Raw genomic sequence first — 22068 nt, forward strand, 5'->3', positions numbered from 1 at the left:
ACACTGCAAGATATATATTCCCAGGGTCTATCAAAGCTGAGATTGTATTCAGTGGGCAGATGAAGTTAAAATTATAAACACACACACACACACACACACACACACACACACACACACACACACACACAATATACATATATATATATATATATATGCGGGTCTACTGATCTTGATCGGAAAAACACTTCGAAAAAGAACAGTAGACCCACACTTATGCAAAAGTACACTTTCGAGAAGATCGGTTCAACAAACCGATCAGGAAAACATAAACAATATTTTTGCAGGGGGGCAAGCCCCCCTGCAACCCCCCCCCATGTGGAAGGCCGTACCCCCCCCTACTTAAATATACCAACTCCAAAATCGCACTACAGTGGGGAAACAGATAAATTCCCTTTCTCTAATGTAGTGTGCTTCAGCGCCTGTGTCCCTTAACGGTTCGGTGAAGTGCACTTTCGCGTAAGTGTGGGTCTACTTCTCTTTTTCGAAGTAGTGTACTTTCGATGAAGAGAAGTAGACCCATATATGCAACTATCTCAAATCAAACAAAAAAATTGGGTAAGGAAAAATAAAAAGAAATATGGTGAGAAGAAGAAGATGCTCATGGAAGTTCCACAATGCCACAAGTGGGTGAAGAGCACAGAATCAGGCAGGGCTGTTAGTAATTCAAACCACTGACAAAGTTTGGGGAAGAACCATATAGTGATATGCACTTCTTTCAAATTTACCTACAATATTGTCATCTGAAGTATGCCCTTTGCTTAGTTAATTACATATAACAAAATTACTGGTGCCATGGAGAAATGTTCAACTGTCCAAAGCCTCAGAACTAATGACAACTGGTGGCCTATGTTAACTTTGACTAATGCTGCAAATTGTTTGGCAGCTTTCACCAAGGCAAAGTAGGTATCCTCAGACCATCTTTACCCAAACAAATGCACTTACATTTAGAAGGTATAATTAAATCTGGTAAAAAAGAATAAAGCTAGAAATACATAACAACCTGTCACACAAACAATCTTTAAGTGTTTTGTTTAATATTAATCCTGTTAAAGCTGCACAACTGGTCTGGAAAAAAAGACATTTAATCAGTTGCTGTTTTAACCATTTCTGAGTTATGAAGAGTGAATTATTAAAGCTTTCACCATTTGGACGTGGGTAATAGTTCCATACCTGTTCTGCCTGCAGTCCTGTCCAAGTGTTTCATCATGTTACTTCGGCAGACGGTATCCACAGCTGTCTTCAGCTGCTTCAGCAGTTTTTTTTCTTTATTCAGATAATCCACAAGATAATCAACAGGATCAGCCCCCATCCAGGCTTCTGCCTCCAAGAAAATCCCTAATGTTTGGTTGTAGACTGTAATAATCTGCTTATTGAAGGTGAATACATAGGTGAACTCCATATCTTTTGTTTCCTGTGTATCACTGAAAAAGCATTCCTTGGTTAGCTGCAACACAAAGCCATCTGCAGCACAGACATAAACAGGAAAAAAAGAACATTGGATCAAAAGACTTGCAAACTAAGGTGGCATATGCTGAAACAGTTAATTTGTTTTATACTGGCTGCTGTTTCTGCAACTACTCTAACACAATGACATCAGCTGGCTGATTGGTAGATGACATATTGAAACTGTAGAGCAGTTGCTTATTTCTAAACAAGCATTTCATTGTAATATTGCACTGTAATAAAGCCACAGCATTAAACACATACTGGAAACGGTTTGTAAAGCTTGTGATACATTGTCAGTTAACAAATGGTCACTGGATGAATGAATACTTGCAGGTTACAAATGGTTGCACGATGAATGAATACTTGCAGGTACCACTGCAATGTACAGAATTACAAAATGTCATTGTAATCATGACTTAACTTTGTTCTTCCAGTAAACACTGCATGAATTCTGAAGCAGTTATTTACACAAGATAAAAAGCTACTTAGAAGAGAATGAGCAGTATATTTAGAATGCCTTAATACCTATATTACATATATATAGAGAGAGAGAAAGAGAAGGGTGGCCACGGTGGTGCAGCGGTTAGCATTGCTGCCTCACAGCAAGAGGTTCTCCAGTTCGATCCTCAGCTGGGGTGTCTTCTGTGCAGAGTCTGCATGTCCTCCCTGTGGTCGCATGGGTTTCCTCCAGGTGCTCCAGTTTCCTCCCACATCCCAAAGACATGCTGTAGGTGGATTGGACACTCTAAATTGGCCCTAGGTGTGAGTGCGTGCATGTGTGTGCCTTCTGTGGAAGGTTGGGTGCCTGGCTGGCAACTCGACACCGTAAAACTCCACTGACAATCATGAGTGGACAGGTGATCCACTGCGGCGACCCCTAACCAGGAAAAGCCAAAAGAAGAAGAAGAAGCGAGAGAGATGTACACACACGCACACACACACACCCATACAGATACAATACAGATACAGATAGATGGACATAGAAATAGATAGGTATGTAGACAAACAGACATATTCTCTTTTGTTTTTATACTTTCTATTTATTAACATGCATGCACTACTTTTAATCATAACATCATGATCTGCTAATAAGCTAAGAGTAACTATATTAAATCCACCCTGTAATCCCCCAATGTAACCCCTTCTATAAAGACAACATATTTAATGAAGCCTAGCAGTCTTCAAACTACCAAGACAGCTTCATATGCCCCTTCAAACTTTCCTTTATGTTGTATTGTTTTTCGCATCAGCTGCCCCTTGAGTCATGTAAAACTAAGGAGTACATATGCGCTCACATCTCCTCGTTCACATCATTATGTTCTTGTTTTTAATTCACCTAGATTATCGTATTTCCTTTTCTCCACTTCTTCCCTATCGGAGTACACCAGCAAGATTCTACTTGACAATCCTTAAGGAAAGTTGCCTTCTGTTATAATCCCTGCTTTTTCCCAATCCCAGACTTCTTAATACCAGCTACCCCATCCTTCCTTACTCCTACTTCTCTTTAGTTCATTGCTCCCCTTCTTTCAATTCTGCTGCTTTCTCCATATTTCATCTCTCGTTTCCTTTATTAGCTTCCTTATCAATAGCATTGCCTCCTTTTTCTCAAACGTGCCTACCTCCTATTCTCCCCCACTTTTAGTTATTCTTCCCTTAACATATCCCACTACTACTTGGATCTGTATTCTTTCCTTCCCATCCCACCATCTCAACCTCTTTCACACAGTGACCACTGTCTTTCACCTGTTTCCTATATATATTAACCCATGTCTATCTCATAAAGTGTCATACCATGGATATCTTTGGGCATTTCCACTGCATGTACAATCCGTCTGCTTCAACCAGTCCATTTTCAAAATGCCCCGCCTTTCCACCACCCTCCATTTTTAATTCTTACAGGTACTGGGTACCATGAGTATAGTATTCATAGATGTGTATCATGCACTGTTCCTATCACCTCAGTTTCTGGGTGACCATATAAATCTCTCCCTTCTCTCCAAAAAATCCTTACCCCCATGCCTTACTCCCCATTCCATAATGTTGCCTTAGTTAACTCATAGCATTTTTTTTACCTGTTAATAACAGGATTCTCTAGCAACTGTTCTTATGCAACCTTTCTGAACATTCATCCTTTCTGTCTTTCTTAAATATTTCATCTGTCCCCATTTGTCCATTATCTCCTCACTCTTTATCCATTTTTCTTTATTCTCAGTGTCTGATCTCTATAGAACAACCAATCACTATCCCTCACTCTATACCTCTACTTAACATTCTCAAAATGCAAGAATCCCCTAATCAGTTCCTTAATACAGTTAGCCCCCTTTGTCCTTCAGTAGTCAAGACCTCTTTCATCTCCCATGTCCACAGACCATACAGGCTTCTGCCACTGAGACCTTCAGAATTAAATATGTCTACCCAAACATTGTGCATTTTCCCTCTTTGTTCTTTTTCAGTCTCAGCAGGACACACATCAGGTGCTCCTATTACTCTTTCTTTCCACGCTACCCATCTTATGAACTTATTTTCTGTCCTTATCTTCCTCTGCATCAAATTGCTAGCCACTGTGTATCTTCTGAACTCTGACATTCCCACCCTGTCAGTCTTTTCTAGTCCTTAAATAATTCTTCTCTTTTTTCACTCTACATACTGCCATACAAATGTGTCTCATACCTTCTGTATCTCCCGCATAATCCTATTCAGTGGTTGAATACTAATATGGCTGCACAGAGATAATACTACTGTCAGTACCACAATCCTTATAACCTCTGTCCAAGCACACAATGTGTGATCACCACCCCTATCTAAAACACATACATTCTTTTCAGCATCTTGACACTTTCTAGGATTCCATCTCCACTCTTTACCAGCTCTACCTTCCTCTCTCACTGAAACAATAAAATGGTTTGCTAATACCTTTGCCTCCCCTGCCTCACTTCATGTTATCCTCTCCACTACAGTTCTATGCAGTCTGCCCTCAAAACTGTGAAACTATCACCTTCTTCTTACTTTTCTCTCCATTCAACCCTTAAGTCAAAAACACTCATCCCACCACTAAAGGCTGTCTGACATTCTTTTAAAGAACTCATTTTTCTAATACATTCAGTCTAATTCTGGGTTGAGCACCATATTAAAATCTTCCCTGTGAAAATCCTATTACCCTCCTTCCTGATTCTATCAACCACTGCTTAAACATTAATATTTCTATTCTGTCTTCATTTGGTCCATAGTATGCAGCTAGTATTATGCCTATCCCCTCCCTTTCCCATTTCCCTTCCACTTTTCTTCCTTCCTCATCTTTTCCACACTTTATCTCCTTGAATCCTACAGCTGTCTTAGCTAGTATCTCCAATCTACCTTCCCCCTTCCCTTTTTGCACATAAAACCCCTAACCACTTTCACCCCTTATTTGTAGTTTTTCCACTTCTATAGCTTTCATTTTTAATTTTTCAGTATATCTCTATCATGTCCTTCCCTATTTCACTTCACCAATATCTTCCCTTCTTTATGCAGACATTAATCCCCTCTGTGTTCCAAGTCCCCACAGTAATAATACTCCCTATCCCAACCCCTGCTTTAGTATGCACTCCTATCCTACAAATGAAATGCCTTTGGGTGAGACCCCAGAGTCCACCAATGTTCCCTCCATCAGCAAATATCAGTATCTGCGGTTGGCCATTCTCACAACAACAGTTCACCTAGCAGTCCTCTTTCTGGCCTTCTACCCCCTCTAACTACCTCCACCAACTCCCTACCTATATTTCTTGGAAACTTTCCCCAAAACATGTAACAGCATCATCCAAATGAGTACACATCTTATGGATAAACTCCACTCAATTTTACCTTTCACTTTCTACCAAATTCTTTGAATATTTCTGCCCCTTTTCTATCTTATATTCCCACATACATTCTTGGTGCCATGTAAAATAGTTAGAAGCTTACTTCCCCATTTCCCCCTTCCTGATCACTTAATTTTGCTAACACCCAGTACTAACACTGCCAAACCAGATGTCTGAATCCTACTTCCAAACTACTGTTTGTTTCAGGTTTGGCCCCAAGTATCCCCTCTCCAGTGTATCTTCTCCTCATATTATGACTATTCAGCATCTTAAATATATACTTTTAAATATGCAACATTACCCCCATTTGTATATGTGTGTATACCCTACCTGTAGCCTCATTAAGTGGTTCTCTACATCCTAGCAAATCATTTTAAAATACATTTTAAAGACTTTCAAAAAGTGGCAGTACTGTTACTGCATATATTCTGTATTTGACTCGTTATGAGCTAGTTTGCCAGTTATTAGCTTTATTTAAAGCTTACCTAAGTACTTTAGAACATATATGCAGTTTGAAATAAAGTATACTTCTCTCATTCCCATGTACATGTTATGTAGCATTCATTGTTTCAGCCATCTAACTTTCATCCTAGACCATTTCTTATCCTAACTTCACATTTAGTAATTTGCTTCCCCGTAATTTACATGGACAAGACATTAGTTCTAGAAAGCTAAGAAATCACCCTTCCCCTAAGTGTCATGCACCACATTTATCCCCTTCCTGCAGTTTGCATTTGAGTACGTATAGTCTGAAATAACTCAACATTTCAGATACAAAGAGCATCACCAAAATAGTTTGGTGAATACTTTTTACATTCAAAATTTTTTAGTGCCGGGGGGCGGAGCCTAGATGGCCAACTGAGAGCAGTGAATTTTCAGAGCTCCATAAACTAGTATAATAAATAATATAGGAAATGTTTATTATTTTCAAGTTTAAACATCAGAAATCTATAGATAAACTACTAAACTACATAGATATCAATTTTGGTGGAGATATACAAAAATTTTTATGTCAAGTAACCTGGAGATATATTGAATTACTGAATATGAACAACTCAAGGAATTCTCACCCAGATACTGCTTTGAAAAAAAGAACTGCAACTGGTAAGCTCTACCTTACAGGAACTATCTTTAAAGATGGATAGCTTTAAAAATGACTTAGAAAACCTCAAATTAAATTCTCAAAAACAGACTGACTCTCTTAAGGAACTATTACAGCAACACCAGACAAAAATAACAAATATAGAGACTTCTCTAAATGACATTGAAGGGAGACTCAAAGAGGAAGAATTCCAAAAAGAATTTCTGCTTAAACAGAATACTTGGCTGCTTAACAAAATAGATGACTTAGAAAACAGGGAAAGGAGAAACAACATAAGGATCTTTGGTCTGCCTGAAAACACTGAAGGAGAAGACATTATTTCATTCTTAACAACCTGGAATCCTGAATTTTTAGACTTGAAAGAGGGACTTTCATTTGGAATTGAAAGGGTGCATAGAGCACTGAGGAAACCTGCTTCTAAGTCAACAAACACTCCACCTAGATTCATAGTTATAAAATTCCTTTAATTTCTGGACAAGGAACTAATATTAAAATCTGCTTGGAGAAAATCACCCTTAAAATACAATCAAAGCCTGATAAGGTTTGACAATGATTATTCTTCCAGAATACTACAACAAAAGAAAAAAGTCTGGCCAATAATACAACTGCTGAAACAAAACAACATTAAAGCACAGCTTGCCTTTCCAGCCAAGATAAAAATACTTTTTGCCAATGAGATGAGAACCTTTAATGACTTAGAAGAAGCTACTATATTCATCAAAAACAACAACATTGTGACTATTCCAGAAGAAATGGAATGGATGTCCCCTACTCTTAAAAGAATAAAAGAAACAAATGCTTGGACTGATGCTAGAAAGAAGAAACAAAAAACTGATTCCAAGATAGCTGTCCCAAAAAATAACTCTTACAACTACATATTTGAAAGTATCAACTGATATAGCAAATCACTTGTCATCTGTTTTTATTTAAAAAAGGAGGTTTTTTTTAAACAACTGAGAAACAGTAATGATTTATTCAGAATGTTCAAAGTCCAATAATTCTTCAAAAACAAAGGTAGGTCAAGATGGGTTACTATTTATATTATATATGAGCCAAACAAAGCAACATATAATAGCAGTAACAGTAGAGTGTTTAAAAAATATGCTGTCATGGAGACTAATGCCTTCTTCAGTTAAAGTATGATATAGAAATGTCATGTGTATCCTGGTTAAATAATAGTAGCAAGCTCTTACTACAAATGTCATCATTATTCTGTCTAACTATGGTTAGTTAATTATGATGGGTATTATGGCTATGAGTGCGGTTTAATCAATCTTGATATGGTGTGCGTGGATGCAGCTGTGTTTGAAGGCTAGTACAAATGTCATTATTATTTTGTATAGACATGGTTGATGGCGTTTGTGGTGGGTATTGTGGCTTCGAATGCTGCTTGGCCGATCCTGATGTGGTGTTCATGGATGCAGACGTGTCTGGTAGCTGGTGCAGATGTCATTATAATTATTATTTTTTTTGTTTTTTTTTTTGTTTTGTTGGTTCTTTTTGCTGACTTGTTTGCTTTCAGTTTTTTCCTGGTTGTTGCCTGGCTGGGAGGGAGAGAATTCAGGCTTGAGGTTGCTGGTGAAGTGAAGCTTTGCTTCAGGTGCATTGCGCGCCTCTGATAAATAGTTCACAGACATATTAACAAAATCAGATGCTCCTAGGTTGCTATGGTAATGGTAATAGAGCTACGACAAAGCTTAACAGCTTGGGGTCTCTGAAATAAGTAAGCACCAGCTGGGAGGAAAAGGAAAAAAAGAAAAAAAGAAAAACAAAACATGCACAATGGTTATGTAGCATATGATTTGGTGGGTCTGGACATGAGGTATATGATTGTCACATAAGATGAAGTAGTCCGCTGAATTTGTATATTGAAGTCTGGATTTAATAACTTTGGCTTCTGCATAATAACACTGTCTTGGCTTGTCATAAGTGACATACACTACACTGACCATCAAAGGGAAGCATAAAGTTTTTTGTTTTTTTTATATAAATAAATATGTATAACAAGTTATTTAATTCTTTTAACTTGAACTGTAGTTTTTGTAGCCCATCTTGACCATGTGTAGTGTGGTTACCAAGATAACTAGTATTTTTGTAGATGACATCAAACTGACCAGGTTTTTCAAGAGACAGTGGAAGCCTGAACTTGAAACATCACAGAACGTAACAATCAAATTCTGAACTAGTATTAAATTGACAATAGACACTCAGTTTAATGACACAGGCTTAAGTATAATAACACTGCTGTTTTTTCTTGTCATGAATGGCATACATTGTATTGAACGTCGGGGGGAAACATGGTGATTTTCTTGTATAGGTGAATGTGTGTGGCAGGTCATGTAATTGCTTTTTATTTGTTTTCGCTGACTTGTTTGCTTTCTGTTATTTTCCTGGCTGTTGCCGGACTGGGAGGGAGGGAATTCGGGCTTGAGGTTGCTAGTGAAGTGAAGCTTTGATTCAGGTGCATCGCTCTCCTCTGATGAGTAGTTCGCAGACACACTAACAGAACTCAGATGCTCCCAGGTTGCTATGGTAACAGGAACAGAGCGACGATAATGCTTAACAGCTTGTGGTCTTTCAAATAACTAAGCAACAGCAAAAAAAAAAAAAAAAAGCACATGCACAATAGTCATGTAATGTTTGATTTTAGTAAATCTGGACATAAAATATATAATCGTCACATAGATTAACCAGTCCACGGAATTTAGATATTAAAGTCTGGATTTAATAACTTCGGTTTCTGTATAGTAACACTACTGTCTTGGCTTGTCATAGGTGACATACACTACACTGAACATCAAAGGGAAGCTTAATGATTTTCTTATATAACTAAATATGTATAATAAGTCATGTAATTGTTTTAACTTGAATTGTAGTTTTTGTAGCCCATCTTGACCATGTGTAATACTTAAGCAGTTACCAAGACTACTAGTGTTTTGTACATGACATCAAACTGACAGGGTTATTCAAGAGAGACAGTAGAAGACTATACTTGAAATGTCACATAATGTAACAATCATATTCTGAACAAATAGTATTAAATTGACAATAACTACTCAGTTTAATAACACGGGCTTGAGTATAATAACACTGCTGTTTTAACTTGTCATAAATGGCATATAATGTGTTGAACATCAAAGGGAAGCATGATGATTTTCTTATATAAGTAAATATGTATAACAAGTCATGTAATTGCTTTAACGTGAATTGTAGTTTTTGTAACCTATCTTGACCATACATGATACTTAAGCTGTTACCAAGGTAACTAATGTTTTATATATGACATCAAACTGACAAAGTTGTTCAAGGTAAATAATACAAGCTTGAACTAGGAATGTCATAGCATGTAACAATCACATTCTGAACAAATAGTATTAAATTGACAATAATCACTCAGTTTATCCTTTGCTGATTATATAAAGTGATTACTTAAATGCTGGCAAACAATGAAATGTAACTTCTGATATATCTAGTAAAATACATTGTATTATAAACATTAGGTATAAATATTATTACCATCTATTTAGATTAAGTAATAAGTTTTGAAAGACTTCATCAATAAGGGTGAATATGTTAAATAACTGTGTACTATAATCTTTTACTGAGGTTTTATATATGATACACCCTACTTTACTATGATTGAATTGCTTGTTATCTATCTTTCATGTAAATATTAATTGCTTATATAACAAGTAAACATTATATTATATCTACAATAGTACTATATCTGTTCAAAATAATATAAATGTTGCTTATTCCTATTATAAATATTCTCCATATGATAATTCAACTGATGGAGCTCAGATGTTCTGATTTGTCAAGGTATGAGTGAATCTGATGGACTTATGTTTATCCATCAGATTAGGAATGATTTTCATTCCATGGCTAGTGCAGATCTTAGTTTTGTTAACATTTATTAAATTAAATTTGTTACAAAAACATTTTTAGTATGTCTGACCAAAACATTACTTTATTGGTAAACCTTCAAAGTATAAAACTGATAATTTCCTTTAAAAGCTCAAACATATACTTTATAGTTAGAGGACAATGTTTAATAGTCACATTAAAACAAAAAATGCATAGTCCAAATAACCTAAGATGGATTTAACTGTATTATCTTTAAAAACCAATGGCTTAAACAATCCTAGCAAGAGATCAATTCTACAAAAATATTTAAAATTAAACAAAGCACAATTTGTCTTCCTTCAAGAAACTAATTTCAAAACAAATGACAACTACAAATGGAATCCTAAGCAATATATAATACTGGCGCAATCCACTTATAAGACAAAGACAAAAGGAGTAACAATTTTATGGAAAACAAATGTGATTAACCCAGAAATCATTTGTAAGTATGAAGATAAAGAAGGCCTTGTGGCATTTGTAATAGTTAAATATAATAATAGATTATAGACCCTAGCTATCTATACTGGATCCCAGGCATTGGATCTGGAACTATTAAAAATACTTGGATTTCATTTCCAATAACTATAAAGCCAATTTAATATTAGGATGAAATTTTAATTGTATATTTGATGCTTCTGAAACTATAAATAAAAGACCGCTGTGTACATCTGCTGTATCAAAAGCTTTAAACAAGTGGATAGAATAATTTCATCTTGAAGATACTTTCAAATTTAAAGAGGATAAATCTTTGTTGTTTTCCCATCAAGATCACAGATTTGGTACCCAAACTAGAATAGATAATATTTATTGCCCATGACTTACACTCTAAAATCATTCATTTCTCAATCACTCCCTGCCCCTTTTCAGACCACAATTCACTGATACTAAAACTTGAAAATGGGTACAAACCATTAATCTTTAACTCCAGAATTCCAGCATATATAACTAAAATTAAAGAGTTCAAACCCTGGCTATTATCTGAGTTAGAGTTCTTCGTAGATATTAACTACACCACAGAGATAAATAAAATAATGATATGGGACTCATTAAAAGTTTATATATATATATATATATATATATATATATATATATATATATATATATATGGCAAAGCCCTAACCTGGTATAAAAAAAATCAGAGAATGGGATTCTGAATTATTAGAGCTACAATCCAAACTTTTGTCAGTAAAAGCTGAAAAAAATCAAGATAATTTGGAGATGAAAAAGAAAGTAAAAGTACTGAACAATAAATACAACGAAATTCTAACACATAAAACTAGTTTAGCTTTAGAAAAACTAAAAATTGATACTTTGGCCACTTCTCCCAAATATCTTCATAATTTATCTACAAGAATCAAAATACAATCAAAAGCCAATAACATTAAAAGTATCTTTCATGAAAAGAAAGGGAAAAATTCTCAGATATAGGTGATATTCTTGATGCCTATAGAAATCACAAATATGGAACATTTCCAAAAAGAAAATATACACACCGATCAATTAAATCTAGATGAAAAATATTCCAATATAAAAAAATACCAGAAAAATTAAAACTAGATCTGCAAGCACCCATATCCTACAAAGAGATTACAGCTACAATAAAAGAGGGTACAAATAATAAAGCTCCATGTATAGATGGCATAATTATGGAAATATAGAAACTTTTTCCTTCAAAGATACTATCCCTCTTCCACAAAACTCTATTAGAAATTCAGTCAGAAGCTTTAATTCCATCCTCTTGGAGATATTCCTTAATCACACCAATCCTAATCACACCAATCCTAAAGGAAAACAAATCCCCAAACCTCTGTACCTCATATAGACTTATATCATTATTAAATAATGATTATAAGATATTTATGACAATATTAACTAACAGAATGAAAATACCACTATCCAAAACAATAAATAATGATCAGACTGGATTTATATATCATAAACACACACATGACAATATTAAAAGGATAATTTCTCTTATAGATTATGTTAAAGAAAATAAAGAAACACTCATAATTGGTATTGATATAGAGAAAGCCTTTGATTCCCTAAATTGGGACTATTTATTCAAAATCCTAAAACTATTTGAATTTCCAGCATCTTTTGTTCATCTCCTAAAGAATATATATGCAAATAATTTAGCGTATGTCAAGTTAGGTCCTTTTACCTCTGAATCTATACATATAACAAAACGCAATAAACAAGGATGTCTCATGTCACCAATTCTATTTACTCTGGCTACTGAAATATTGGCAGATTTAATTTGTAACACTATAAAAATCAAAGGAATAGATGTTTATGAACAATACAATTCTAAAATAATGCTATTTGCTGATGACATATTACTAATATTATCTAATGCAAAAGAGACATTAGAAGAATTCGATATATTAACTGACAAATTCTACATGACTTCAGGACTCCAGTTCAATAAATCAAAATCAAAATTTTTATTTCTAAATAAAAAGAAAGAACTGCAAACTAAGGGGAATCACATCATAGGGAAACAAGAATGTACCTTAAAATATCTAGGAATTGAGTTATGCAAGGATATTAATGAATTAGTCTCAAAAAACTACAATAATATCATCAATACAATTAAAGTCTCTATGGAAAAAAGGAACAAAATAATATTAACATTTGAAGCTAGACTACAGTTAACAAAAATGGTTTTACTGCCCAAGATCCTATATACAGCCTTGGCAATATAACTGTTACCAGAAAAGAATATACTTAAAGAAATAAATGCATGCATAATAAAATGTTTATGGTTTCCCAAAAGAAACAGAATAGCTTTAATACATCATATCAGACCATGGAAACAGAGAGGATTAAACTTTCCTGACATAGAAACATACATAAAAGCATCAATATCTACAACAATCTCAGACTGGATAAGTCCAACTTACTCTGCAAATTGGAAATAATTACTAACTGTAATATTAATGAATGAATTTGATTTACAAAAAAAAATTCAAATAACAGATATAAACAATTTTCCATGGCACATATTATATATTAGTCTGCAATATCACATAACTAAACACACTAAAACCTGTATGATTAATTATTACATTGACTCATTTAGGAAAATTGTTAATGCAAATACAGACTTAAAAATCTGGTTTGATCTTTTAATACAATTTATAGTCACAAAGAACTTTCCACATAAAATATTTAGATAAATTATTAATTCCTGGGAACAGAAAGGATTTGTTTGTTGGCTCCAATGTATCAAAGAAGTAAAAGTTTTAGATATGCAAGTAATACTAACATACAGAATTTCACAACAGGACTGGCTAACTTTACAGAGTATTCTATCATACTCACAAGATTTAAGTAGAATAATTAACAATTCTTCATTTAAAGAAATACCTAAATTTACAAAATACATATATGAAATCAATGACTTTGACATGGGAATCAGTATTTAAAAGTTTTACAAAATATTGATAAACTATAAAACAACACCCAAAACCTCAAATTCTAAACATGTAACAAAAGGACACAATACAGTTAACTGAAGATATTAAAACAAATATATTATCGATAAAATATACATCCTTTACACAATACTGGAAAGTTTTTAACTGGAAATGCTTGCACAGAGCATTCTTAACCCCAGACAGAATCAGCAAAATTAATTCTTCTATTAAAAGAAAATGTTGGAGATGTAAGCAAGTACTCAATGCAGATTGGCACCACATTTTCTTTGATTGTGTTAAAATTAAGCCATTTTGGGATGGTATTAATAACTTTTTACAAGCCTTATTTAAGGAATCATTTCATTTAACTAAAACTCTTGTATTATTTAATGTAAACAAAGTTCTCATTTGAACAGGTCAAACATGTATCTTGTATGGACTATACTTGCAATCTCAAAGAAGTGTATTACAAGAAGATGGAATACAAATACAATACCAACCTTGGAAGACTTCTACAGCCTACTGAAGACCACAGAATTACTGGAAACTAAAATTAAAGAACTGAGAATATATCAAAAGCCATTTATCAACAACCCTTGGGGAAAAGTTTTATCTCTGATGGACACCATACAATAACTGATTAGACACTCTGATAACGGATTGGACATACTTATACAGTAACTGTATATATTAGATTTGTTATAGTGTCAGGCTAATGTAAATAGTGTAAATAGTTAGTTTAGATGATATGTATAAATATTATGAAATTTATTCAATTATATTTAAAAACAAAAATGTTAGTGCCATTGTCAAGCTCCCTACAAAAGTATCAACCATATATTTTATAAAGTTCACATCCCCTTAAAGAAACATTCACACTACCTTAATACACCTCCCAGAAAACATAATAGCCCCAATTAACATAGTATTATACCCACATTATTGCACACCCAACTCTTTCTATATATATATATATATATATATATATATATACATATATATATATATATATATATATATATATATGTGTGTGTGTGTGTGTGTGTGTGTAGGTCCCATTTCATTCACTGAATGTGCATTTAACCGAACCTGAAATTGCCAAGACCACTTACACGGAAATCTACTACTCCGAAACGTCAGAATGCCGAATTTCATTTCCACGAAATGTTTGCCATGATGCTGGCAGTGCGAGATGTACAATTATATGGAGTTTATCTACCTTCTAGTACACTGTTGCATGGCGGATATACCGGTAGGTGTACAGATATTCAACTTGTGGAAAGCAAATTGTACAGCACTCGTAGCTTTTAAATAGAGATCACACTGCAGTATAGATTGAAAAGTCTACCCTTGTTTTCACTGTAGTGCAATCTCAGAGTTAATATATATAATTTGCAGGGAGTGTGGGGGTGCAGCCCCCCCCCCCCCATGGTGGGTGCAGGGGGGCTTGTCCCCTGCATAAATTAGGGAATATTTGTTGCTGTGTGTCACAGTTTGATATAGCTGTCATGTCGGCAATTTGTAGTTCAGCATTCTAATGTTTTGGAGTAGTGGGTTTTCATGTAAGTGGACTCGGCAATTTCAGGTTTGGTTAAATGTACATTCGGTGAATAAAATGGGATATATATATATATATATATATATATATATATATATATATATATATATATATATATATATATATATATATATATATATATATATACACACATATAAACAAACATTTCAAGCCACCTACTGCTTTCACATTTTACTCAGTCCATCAATATAGTGATCTTTGCTCATCTGGCTAGCCAGTGTCCACTTTATAGCCCCCCCCAAAAATGAAAATCTGAATTCTTAACTTTTGAGAGAGAATTGAGGTCTGGAACCATCTTAATGCACCTGGCATCATCAAGGGAATGTCTGTTGGATCCTATGAAATCTGTCAAGCTTTGGGTGGGGGAGACAGCAGGGATTTAAGAGCCTGACATCTGAGATCTGCTATAAAGGCATCTTCAAAGGTCTCAAAGACTACAGGTATAATACTGAGCTTCATCTTATCCAAACCCTGTGGGTCCAGTTACCTCTTGTTGGTCTTGAGAATCTGGTTGTATTCTCACCAGACATGTTCCCTTAAGAGATTGAAGGTCTCTGCAAATGAGACATCATCAGGATGTCTTTTGACCACCACATTGCCACTGTGGTCAGAAAGTCCTTCTATGTGGCACATTTCATTACTAAGGGTTTTGCATCCAGGAAGAAAGTGGTCATTGTTACCCTCTACTCTTCCCTCATTAGGCCAATCATTGAGTACAATGCCCCATTTGGCATGTACTTCACTAAACACCTGCAAGAACTGGAAAGGCCGCAAAAGTACCTCACAAAGAGGATCCTAGGCCTTAAACATTTGTCCTATATGGTCAGACTCAAAAAAACTCCAACTATTCTCTGTCTCATATCGTCTACTTAGAGGCAATCTCTGCTTGACTTACAAAGCCATGTCTGACCCAACTCTGTTAGAAATGCTACATCTAAAGAAATCCCAGTCCCTCCACACCACACGCTCCAGAGACCTCAACCTCATTACCACAATCAACAGAACATGTTGGAGGGACAGGTTCATAACCCAGAGACTGCCCATGCTATGGAATAGACTTCCCATACATGTCAGGCAAAGCACCTCACTGGCCCTCTTCAAGAGAAAATCTTGATGAGTGGATGGGAAATAGAAAATACACTCCAGGGATCACTCCAGTGGCTCTACTCGACAGAGGCATTGGGAACTAAGGTCAGGTGGCACGATGCCAGGTTAATCCTATGAGCTAGGCTTGTAAAGGCTCCAGGACAATTAGCCTAGTACATATCTATGAACCTATGTGAACTAGAGGAAACAGTATTATGTCTATGTCAATCATATCTAAAAGAACATGAGGTGTACATTACGTTGTGCTCTTCCAAAGAAGATTCTGGTTCCCCCTGATGAAGGCACCCTAATTTCCTTTGAAAAGGCTGTGTATCTAAGATGGATATCTGAGCAGAAGACAATATACTGCGAGCATGGCCACAATGAGCAAATCTCAACTAGCTTTTTTAAATAATGCTAGCCTAGGCCTTGCAAGGAGACTTGGATTCCAGACTATGATGACATACAGGCTGCAAGGCCTGCATTATGGAGGATATACAGTGCTCAAACGTCCAAATTCCTGGGGAAAGGGAGCTTTACAGGGCCACCAGTTTGGCCACAAAAGCTCTTCTGAAGGTACAACCATGATTCTCTGATATACATCCAGAACAGTTACTGTAGAAAATACAGCCAAAACAGCGATGTCTTTTTTACCAGATGGAGTCACAATCTCTGTTCAGATGTCAGTGTCAGTCACTTGGGATGATGAGGACCCTGAATGCAGGGTTCTTGTTATATGGAACAATTCTTGCTATATGGAACAAGGCCTGGAGCATTTGCTGGAATCTGCTGCTACTTCTGCCTCTACACAGGTCTAACAAAGGATGGAAAGTAAGATAGGATCAGAGTATGGAAAACAACCTCTCTGGTTACTGTATTCTTTGACTTAATCAACACACAAGGATCAACATTCTACTCCTTGATTGCAGCTTTCTTGTAGGCCATCTTGCCTTATGATAATTTCTTACTGTGATATTATTTTCTGTAGCTCTTTTTGGGAGGAAGAATTTCCATCATGTAAGCAGAATGCTAGTCAGTTTCTGAAACAGGCCCCAGTCCTGTTGGTATGCAGTGATAAAGCCCTGGTAAGAGCCCAGGAGACCTAAGTTTGATTAGCAGTTTGCTTGACTGATGGCACAGGTGGGGGAGGAGGGCCATGCCCATCCTGTGGAGGGTGAAGGAGAGCAAAGTAGACATAGGCAAAATCCCTTAGAGAAGGGACAGTGTTGTAGTGAGGGGCTCATGGTTTAACAAGGCACACCCTAGTGGTAGCTCTCATTAGTGAATGTACAAGAGCATAGACTTTTAGGGGGAGGGCATTGTGATTCCCCATGATGATACAAGTAACATGTCACCCTTCCCCTGAGGGGGGCTAGGGATTTGCACAAAAATGATCTCATCGCTGGAAAGAAAACTATTCCATGTTTGACTGAATGACAGATTTTATTTATTTACCTATTTCTGTTTGTTGACCAGAAAAATACCACAAGCAGCCAAAGGTCGATCTTGCACAAGTAAAATCAATGAAATAAAAATCAAGGTGACCACCATGACTAAAAATATGTACTTTAATCCATCGAATAAATAAACATGTAATGGAGGCCTAAAAGAAAAGATTAGCACTTTCTTAGAATAAGCGCTTCTTCAGAATTACTTCTTCAAGAAAATCAGACTAATTTAAAGAGACCAACAGCCAACAGGACAGTGAAATCAATTAACTTTGATAAGAAATCCTGCAAACTTTTAAAGCAGGCTTTAAAGGTACATCCCCATTTAAACCAGGGTCATTATCAGCCTGTAATTTGGCAATCCACTTCATTTCTGCTACCTCAGTACGATTCACAATGTCTCCACCTCTTAAATGTTCTTCTACTACTTCCAGTACCATGAGGGCAAAGGAATGCCCTGGATTATTAATAATATGTTTATATAAGGCATTATAAATCTTCCCATTCCTAATGTCACTCATATGCTGCAAAATGCGTTCTTTCAAAAACCTATTGTTTTTCCTATGTAATACCCATTGCATGCCTTGCAGCCACCCAAATAAACCAAATTCTTAGTTATACAATCTGTGTAAGTTTTTAAACTATATATATGGTGTGTGTTAAAGGATGCACAAATGAATTAGATGTGAAGATCCTACTGTAAACTTTACAGGCTCTACAAGGAAAAGACAAACCCTATCGGATAAACACTTCTTCTTTATCCAAGGTCCATAGCAAATCTGTAATTTCAAAGCTGGATAGTTCTTAAACCCAAAATAGGGTCTATCACTGACAATGTTCCTAATATTATCATCTGACAGCAAGATAGGCCAATTTCTCCTACCAATATCACAGACCTTCCCAAAATCACTACTATATGTCAACATTAATCTAGTGGTAGAATGCCATTATAAACATTATTATGTGGCACAGAAGGTCTGTTCAAAGACTGAAGTGCTTTATTGAAATAATGTTGACCTTTCGTTGCCCTTAGTCTACTAACTTTGGAGTGGGCTTTCTCAACCTCCTTGGGGTGATAGCCTCTATCCAAAAATTCTTTACCCAAGCTCTCAGCACCTTCCAAAAATTCCACATCTCTATTATGCAGTCTAGAAATCCTAATAAATTGTCCCTTAAGGACGTTATTCTATACATGGGGCGGATGCATACTCATTCTATGCAACAAGGTGTTTTCCTGCACTTCTTCCTAAATAAAGAAGTATCCACCTTTCTGTCCTCTCTAAGGGACAAATGAACATCAAGGAAGTCTATACACTGCTTGGAATAATTCATAGTAAATTTGAAATAAGAGGTGCTTTCAGGATACCTCACAAAATCATAAAGCAAATCAATAGGGCCATCCTACAACACAAAAACATAGTAAACAAAGCGCTTGTAATATAAAACATGCTTAAAAAAATCTATTACTGGAAATATCCATCACATATTCCGCCTCCCAACTGCCATCTAAATTGGCTTAGCTATTGGCACATAACGTGCAAGATCCAGTAAAGTGCAGATAAGTTCAATATGTCCATTGTCATAGTCACTATTCATCCTTAGAAAGGTTCTGACAGACTAAATGCCTACATCATTTGGAATAATAGTGAACAAAGTACACGCATCTAAGGTAACAAGACACAAATCATTGGTCCTTCCCAAAGTATCAAAACATTGACCAAGTGTCCATAAAAAATGTTGTGTGTCCTTAGGAACTGAAGGAGCATTCTCAACAACAGGTTTCAACTTCGTTTTTACAAAGACCGACAATGGCTTAGTCAGCCAACCACAACCCAATACTACAGTGGGTTGCAGCGGAGGGTCAATTAACTGTTTTTGGACTTTAGGAGACCATGGATTACTGGAATCAATGGACCCATTACAGGCAAATACTCAAAAACCTCCTTGCCCATAAATATTTTCTGCTTAAAAACCTCAGCTTTGGCCGGCTAAGAACTTGCTGTATTCAACTGGACGTATAAGAGAATTTAAGTACCTTTATCTGCACTTTTTTTCAAACAAATACAGTATTTAAATTGATTTTAACTGTGTTGCAGGAATATTAACTGAACTGGAAGTTTTGACTCTGCTCTTCAGTTAGTCCCACGCTCTTCAGTTAGTCCCACCCACCCTCCCTGTTTTTGTTTTGGTGTTAATCTTAGTGGCCTTGAAACTGCCCGCCCCTCTTGTAAATTTGTGTTTGGATACTCCTTCTGGGCCCATCTCATTTGCTCACTCAACTGAGTGCAGTGAGATCATATTCTGATTTCAGGCACTCCTACTGTGTACAAAGAGAGCATCTGGGAAACAGAAAAAAAATTAAGCTTGTTTCCTGCCTTTCCTGTTAAGTGGTATAGACTATTTGTAGGCTTCTGAGCCCCAAGCCCTTCTGTGTTGGAGGAAGCCTTCTAGCTTAGTTTTTTCCTTATAACTAGCCAGTTTTCTAGTTTCAGCACTCAAATCTGTTTCTTTGATCTCAGCACTCGTTCAGAAAAAAAAAAAAATTTCATCTGCTTTTACTGTACTTGTGTTTCTACCTACTTTATTTTTCTTTTGCATCATCTTAAAAGTACTCAATTGTATTTATTACTGCTTGGTGTAACTCATTCTAACCCGTTTGGTTTAAACACTTGGGCTTCGGACCAGTTGTTTTGCACTGAGAGGGTTTGTGGTCTGCACTGTAGTGGCAGAACAGATAGCTTACATCCTTCTAGGTTGGGAACTGCTGATTGAGGGCTCAGTGTCTGTTATTCTAAAAGTGTATTAATTCTGGTTTAAGCACTTGGGCTTTCAGGCCAGTTATTTTACATTAAGAGGGTTCGTGGTCTGCACTCTGTGGGAGGAGAGGCTGGACTCTGCCCTTCTGAGCTGGGAATTTCTGGTTAAAGGCTTATAGTGCATGCATATCTGAACTGCTTCTTACTGAAGTTGGTGCACCTTGTTTGCTGTGGCATAGACTGGATTCGGGCCTGCTGGATCTAGCTTTGTTTGTGTAACTTGAGCACTAATCCAGGCATTCTCTAAAGTATTCAATTGTATTTATTACTGCTTGGTAGTAACTTGATTAAAGTGTAGCTATCATTCTAAGTCTTTTGGATTAAGCACTTGGGCTTCAGACCAGTTGTTTTGCATTAGGAAGGTTTGTGGCATGCACTGTGGTGGCAGGACAGGAAGCTTTCATCCTTCTAAGTTGGGAACTGCTGATTGAGAGCCCAGTGTCTGTTATTCTTAAAGTGTATTAGTTCTGGTTTAAGCACTTGGGCTTCAGGCCAGTTATTTTACATTAAGAAGGTTCGTGGTCTGCACTCTTGTGGGAGAAGAGGCTGGACTCTGCCCTTCTGAGCTGGGAATTTCTGGTTAAAGGTTTATAGTGCCTGAATATTTGAACTGTATCTTACTGAAATTGGTACACCTTGTTTGCTGTAGCATAGACTAGATCCAGGCCTGCTGAATCTAGCTTTGTTTATATGCTTGTTGTTTGTTTGCTTGTTATTTCCTGGAACGCTAATTCCACCTAATACGGCTTCTCAGCTTCTGTGGATCACTAGTGATATCTGCATTGCTTACTGTACTTATTTCCTTGTTTCACTTGAAAGAAAGTTACTGTTTGTCGTTTTTGCATTTAAGTTACCTGTAACACATTGCACTTAAGTTACATGGCACTTGCTCACTAAAGCAATTATATAAGTCAGCACTAAAAATTAAAAGCACTACACCCTCACTCCCCACTAGCCCTTGTTTTCAATTATTAAGGAATTCCCAATATTATTCTAGCATGTCCAAAGGTCAGTTGTCAATCTCCTCTCGGTCCAGCTGGTGAATCTGGGAATCTTGAGGCAATGTTACAACTGCCTCATGTACAAAGACAACCCTCTCCTCCTCCCAACAAATTCCAACACATGTGAGAGATGCAACCATATAGCCAAACTGGAGGCTAAGCTCTCTCAACTCAGTACTGGCATAACCAGTCAGGAGGAGAAGGAAACCACACTCACTACAATTCCAGTCTCACATAGACCTACCACGACAGCAAACCAAACACATAATCACACAAAACATACTGAGGCTCTAAATAAAGATCTACCTAAGCAGCAGAGACCTCCAAAGCAGACACCCAAGCAACCGCTACCCCAAAACAAAACACGTGCAACACATATCTCACAAAGCCAGTGTGCCGAACAGTCACAGCCCTTAAGACTAAACA

At 36.3% G+C, this 22068-nt stretch overlaps 1 protein-coding gene across 1 annotated transcript in view; it reads right to left on the reverse strand.

Moving 5' to 3' along the window:
• LOC122811469 (class II histocompatibility antigen, M beta 1 chain-like) overlaps nt 1–22068 on the reverse strand; it is a 164575-nt gene that overhangs the window by 131798 nt on the left and 10709 nt on the right. The window contains exon 2 of the mRNA XM_044083323.1: nt 1171–1461. Within this exon, the coding sequence (XP_043939258.1) occupies nt 1171–1461 (291 nt within the window). The remainder of the gene's footprint in view (nt 1–1170; nt 1462–22068) is intronic.

The sequence above is a fragment of the Protopterus annectens genome, chromosome 9.part0 (genome assembly GCF_019279795.1).
Source record: "Protopterus annectens isolate FY-2018-M chromosome 9.part0, PAN1.0, whole genome shotgun sequence".
Classification (NCBI taxonomy): domain Eukaryota; kingdom Metazoa; phylum Chordata; order Ceratodontiformes; family Protopteridae; genus Protopterus; species Protopterus annectens.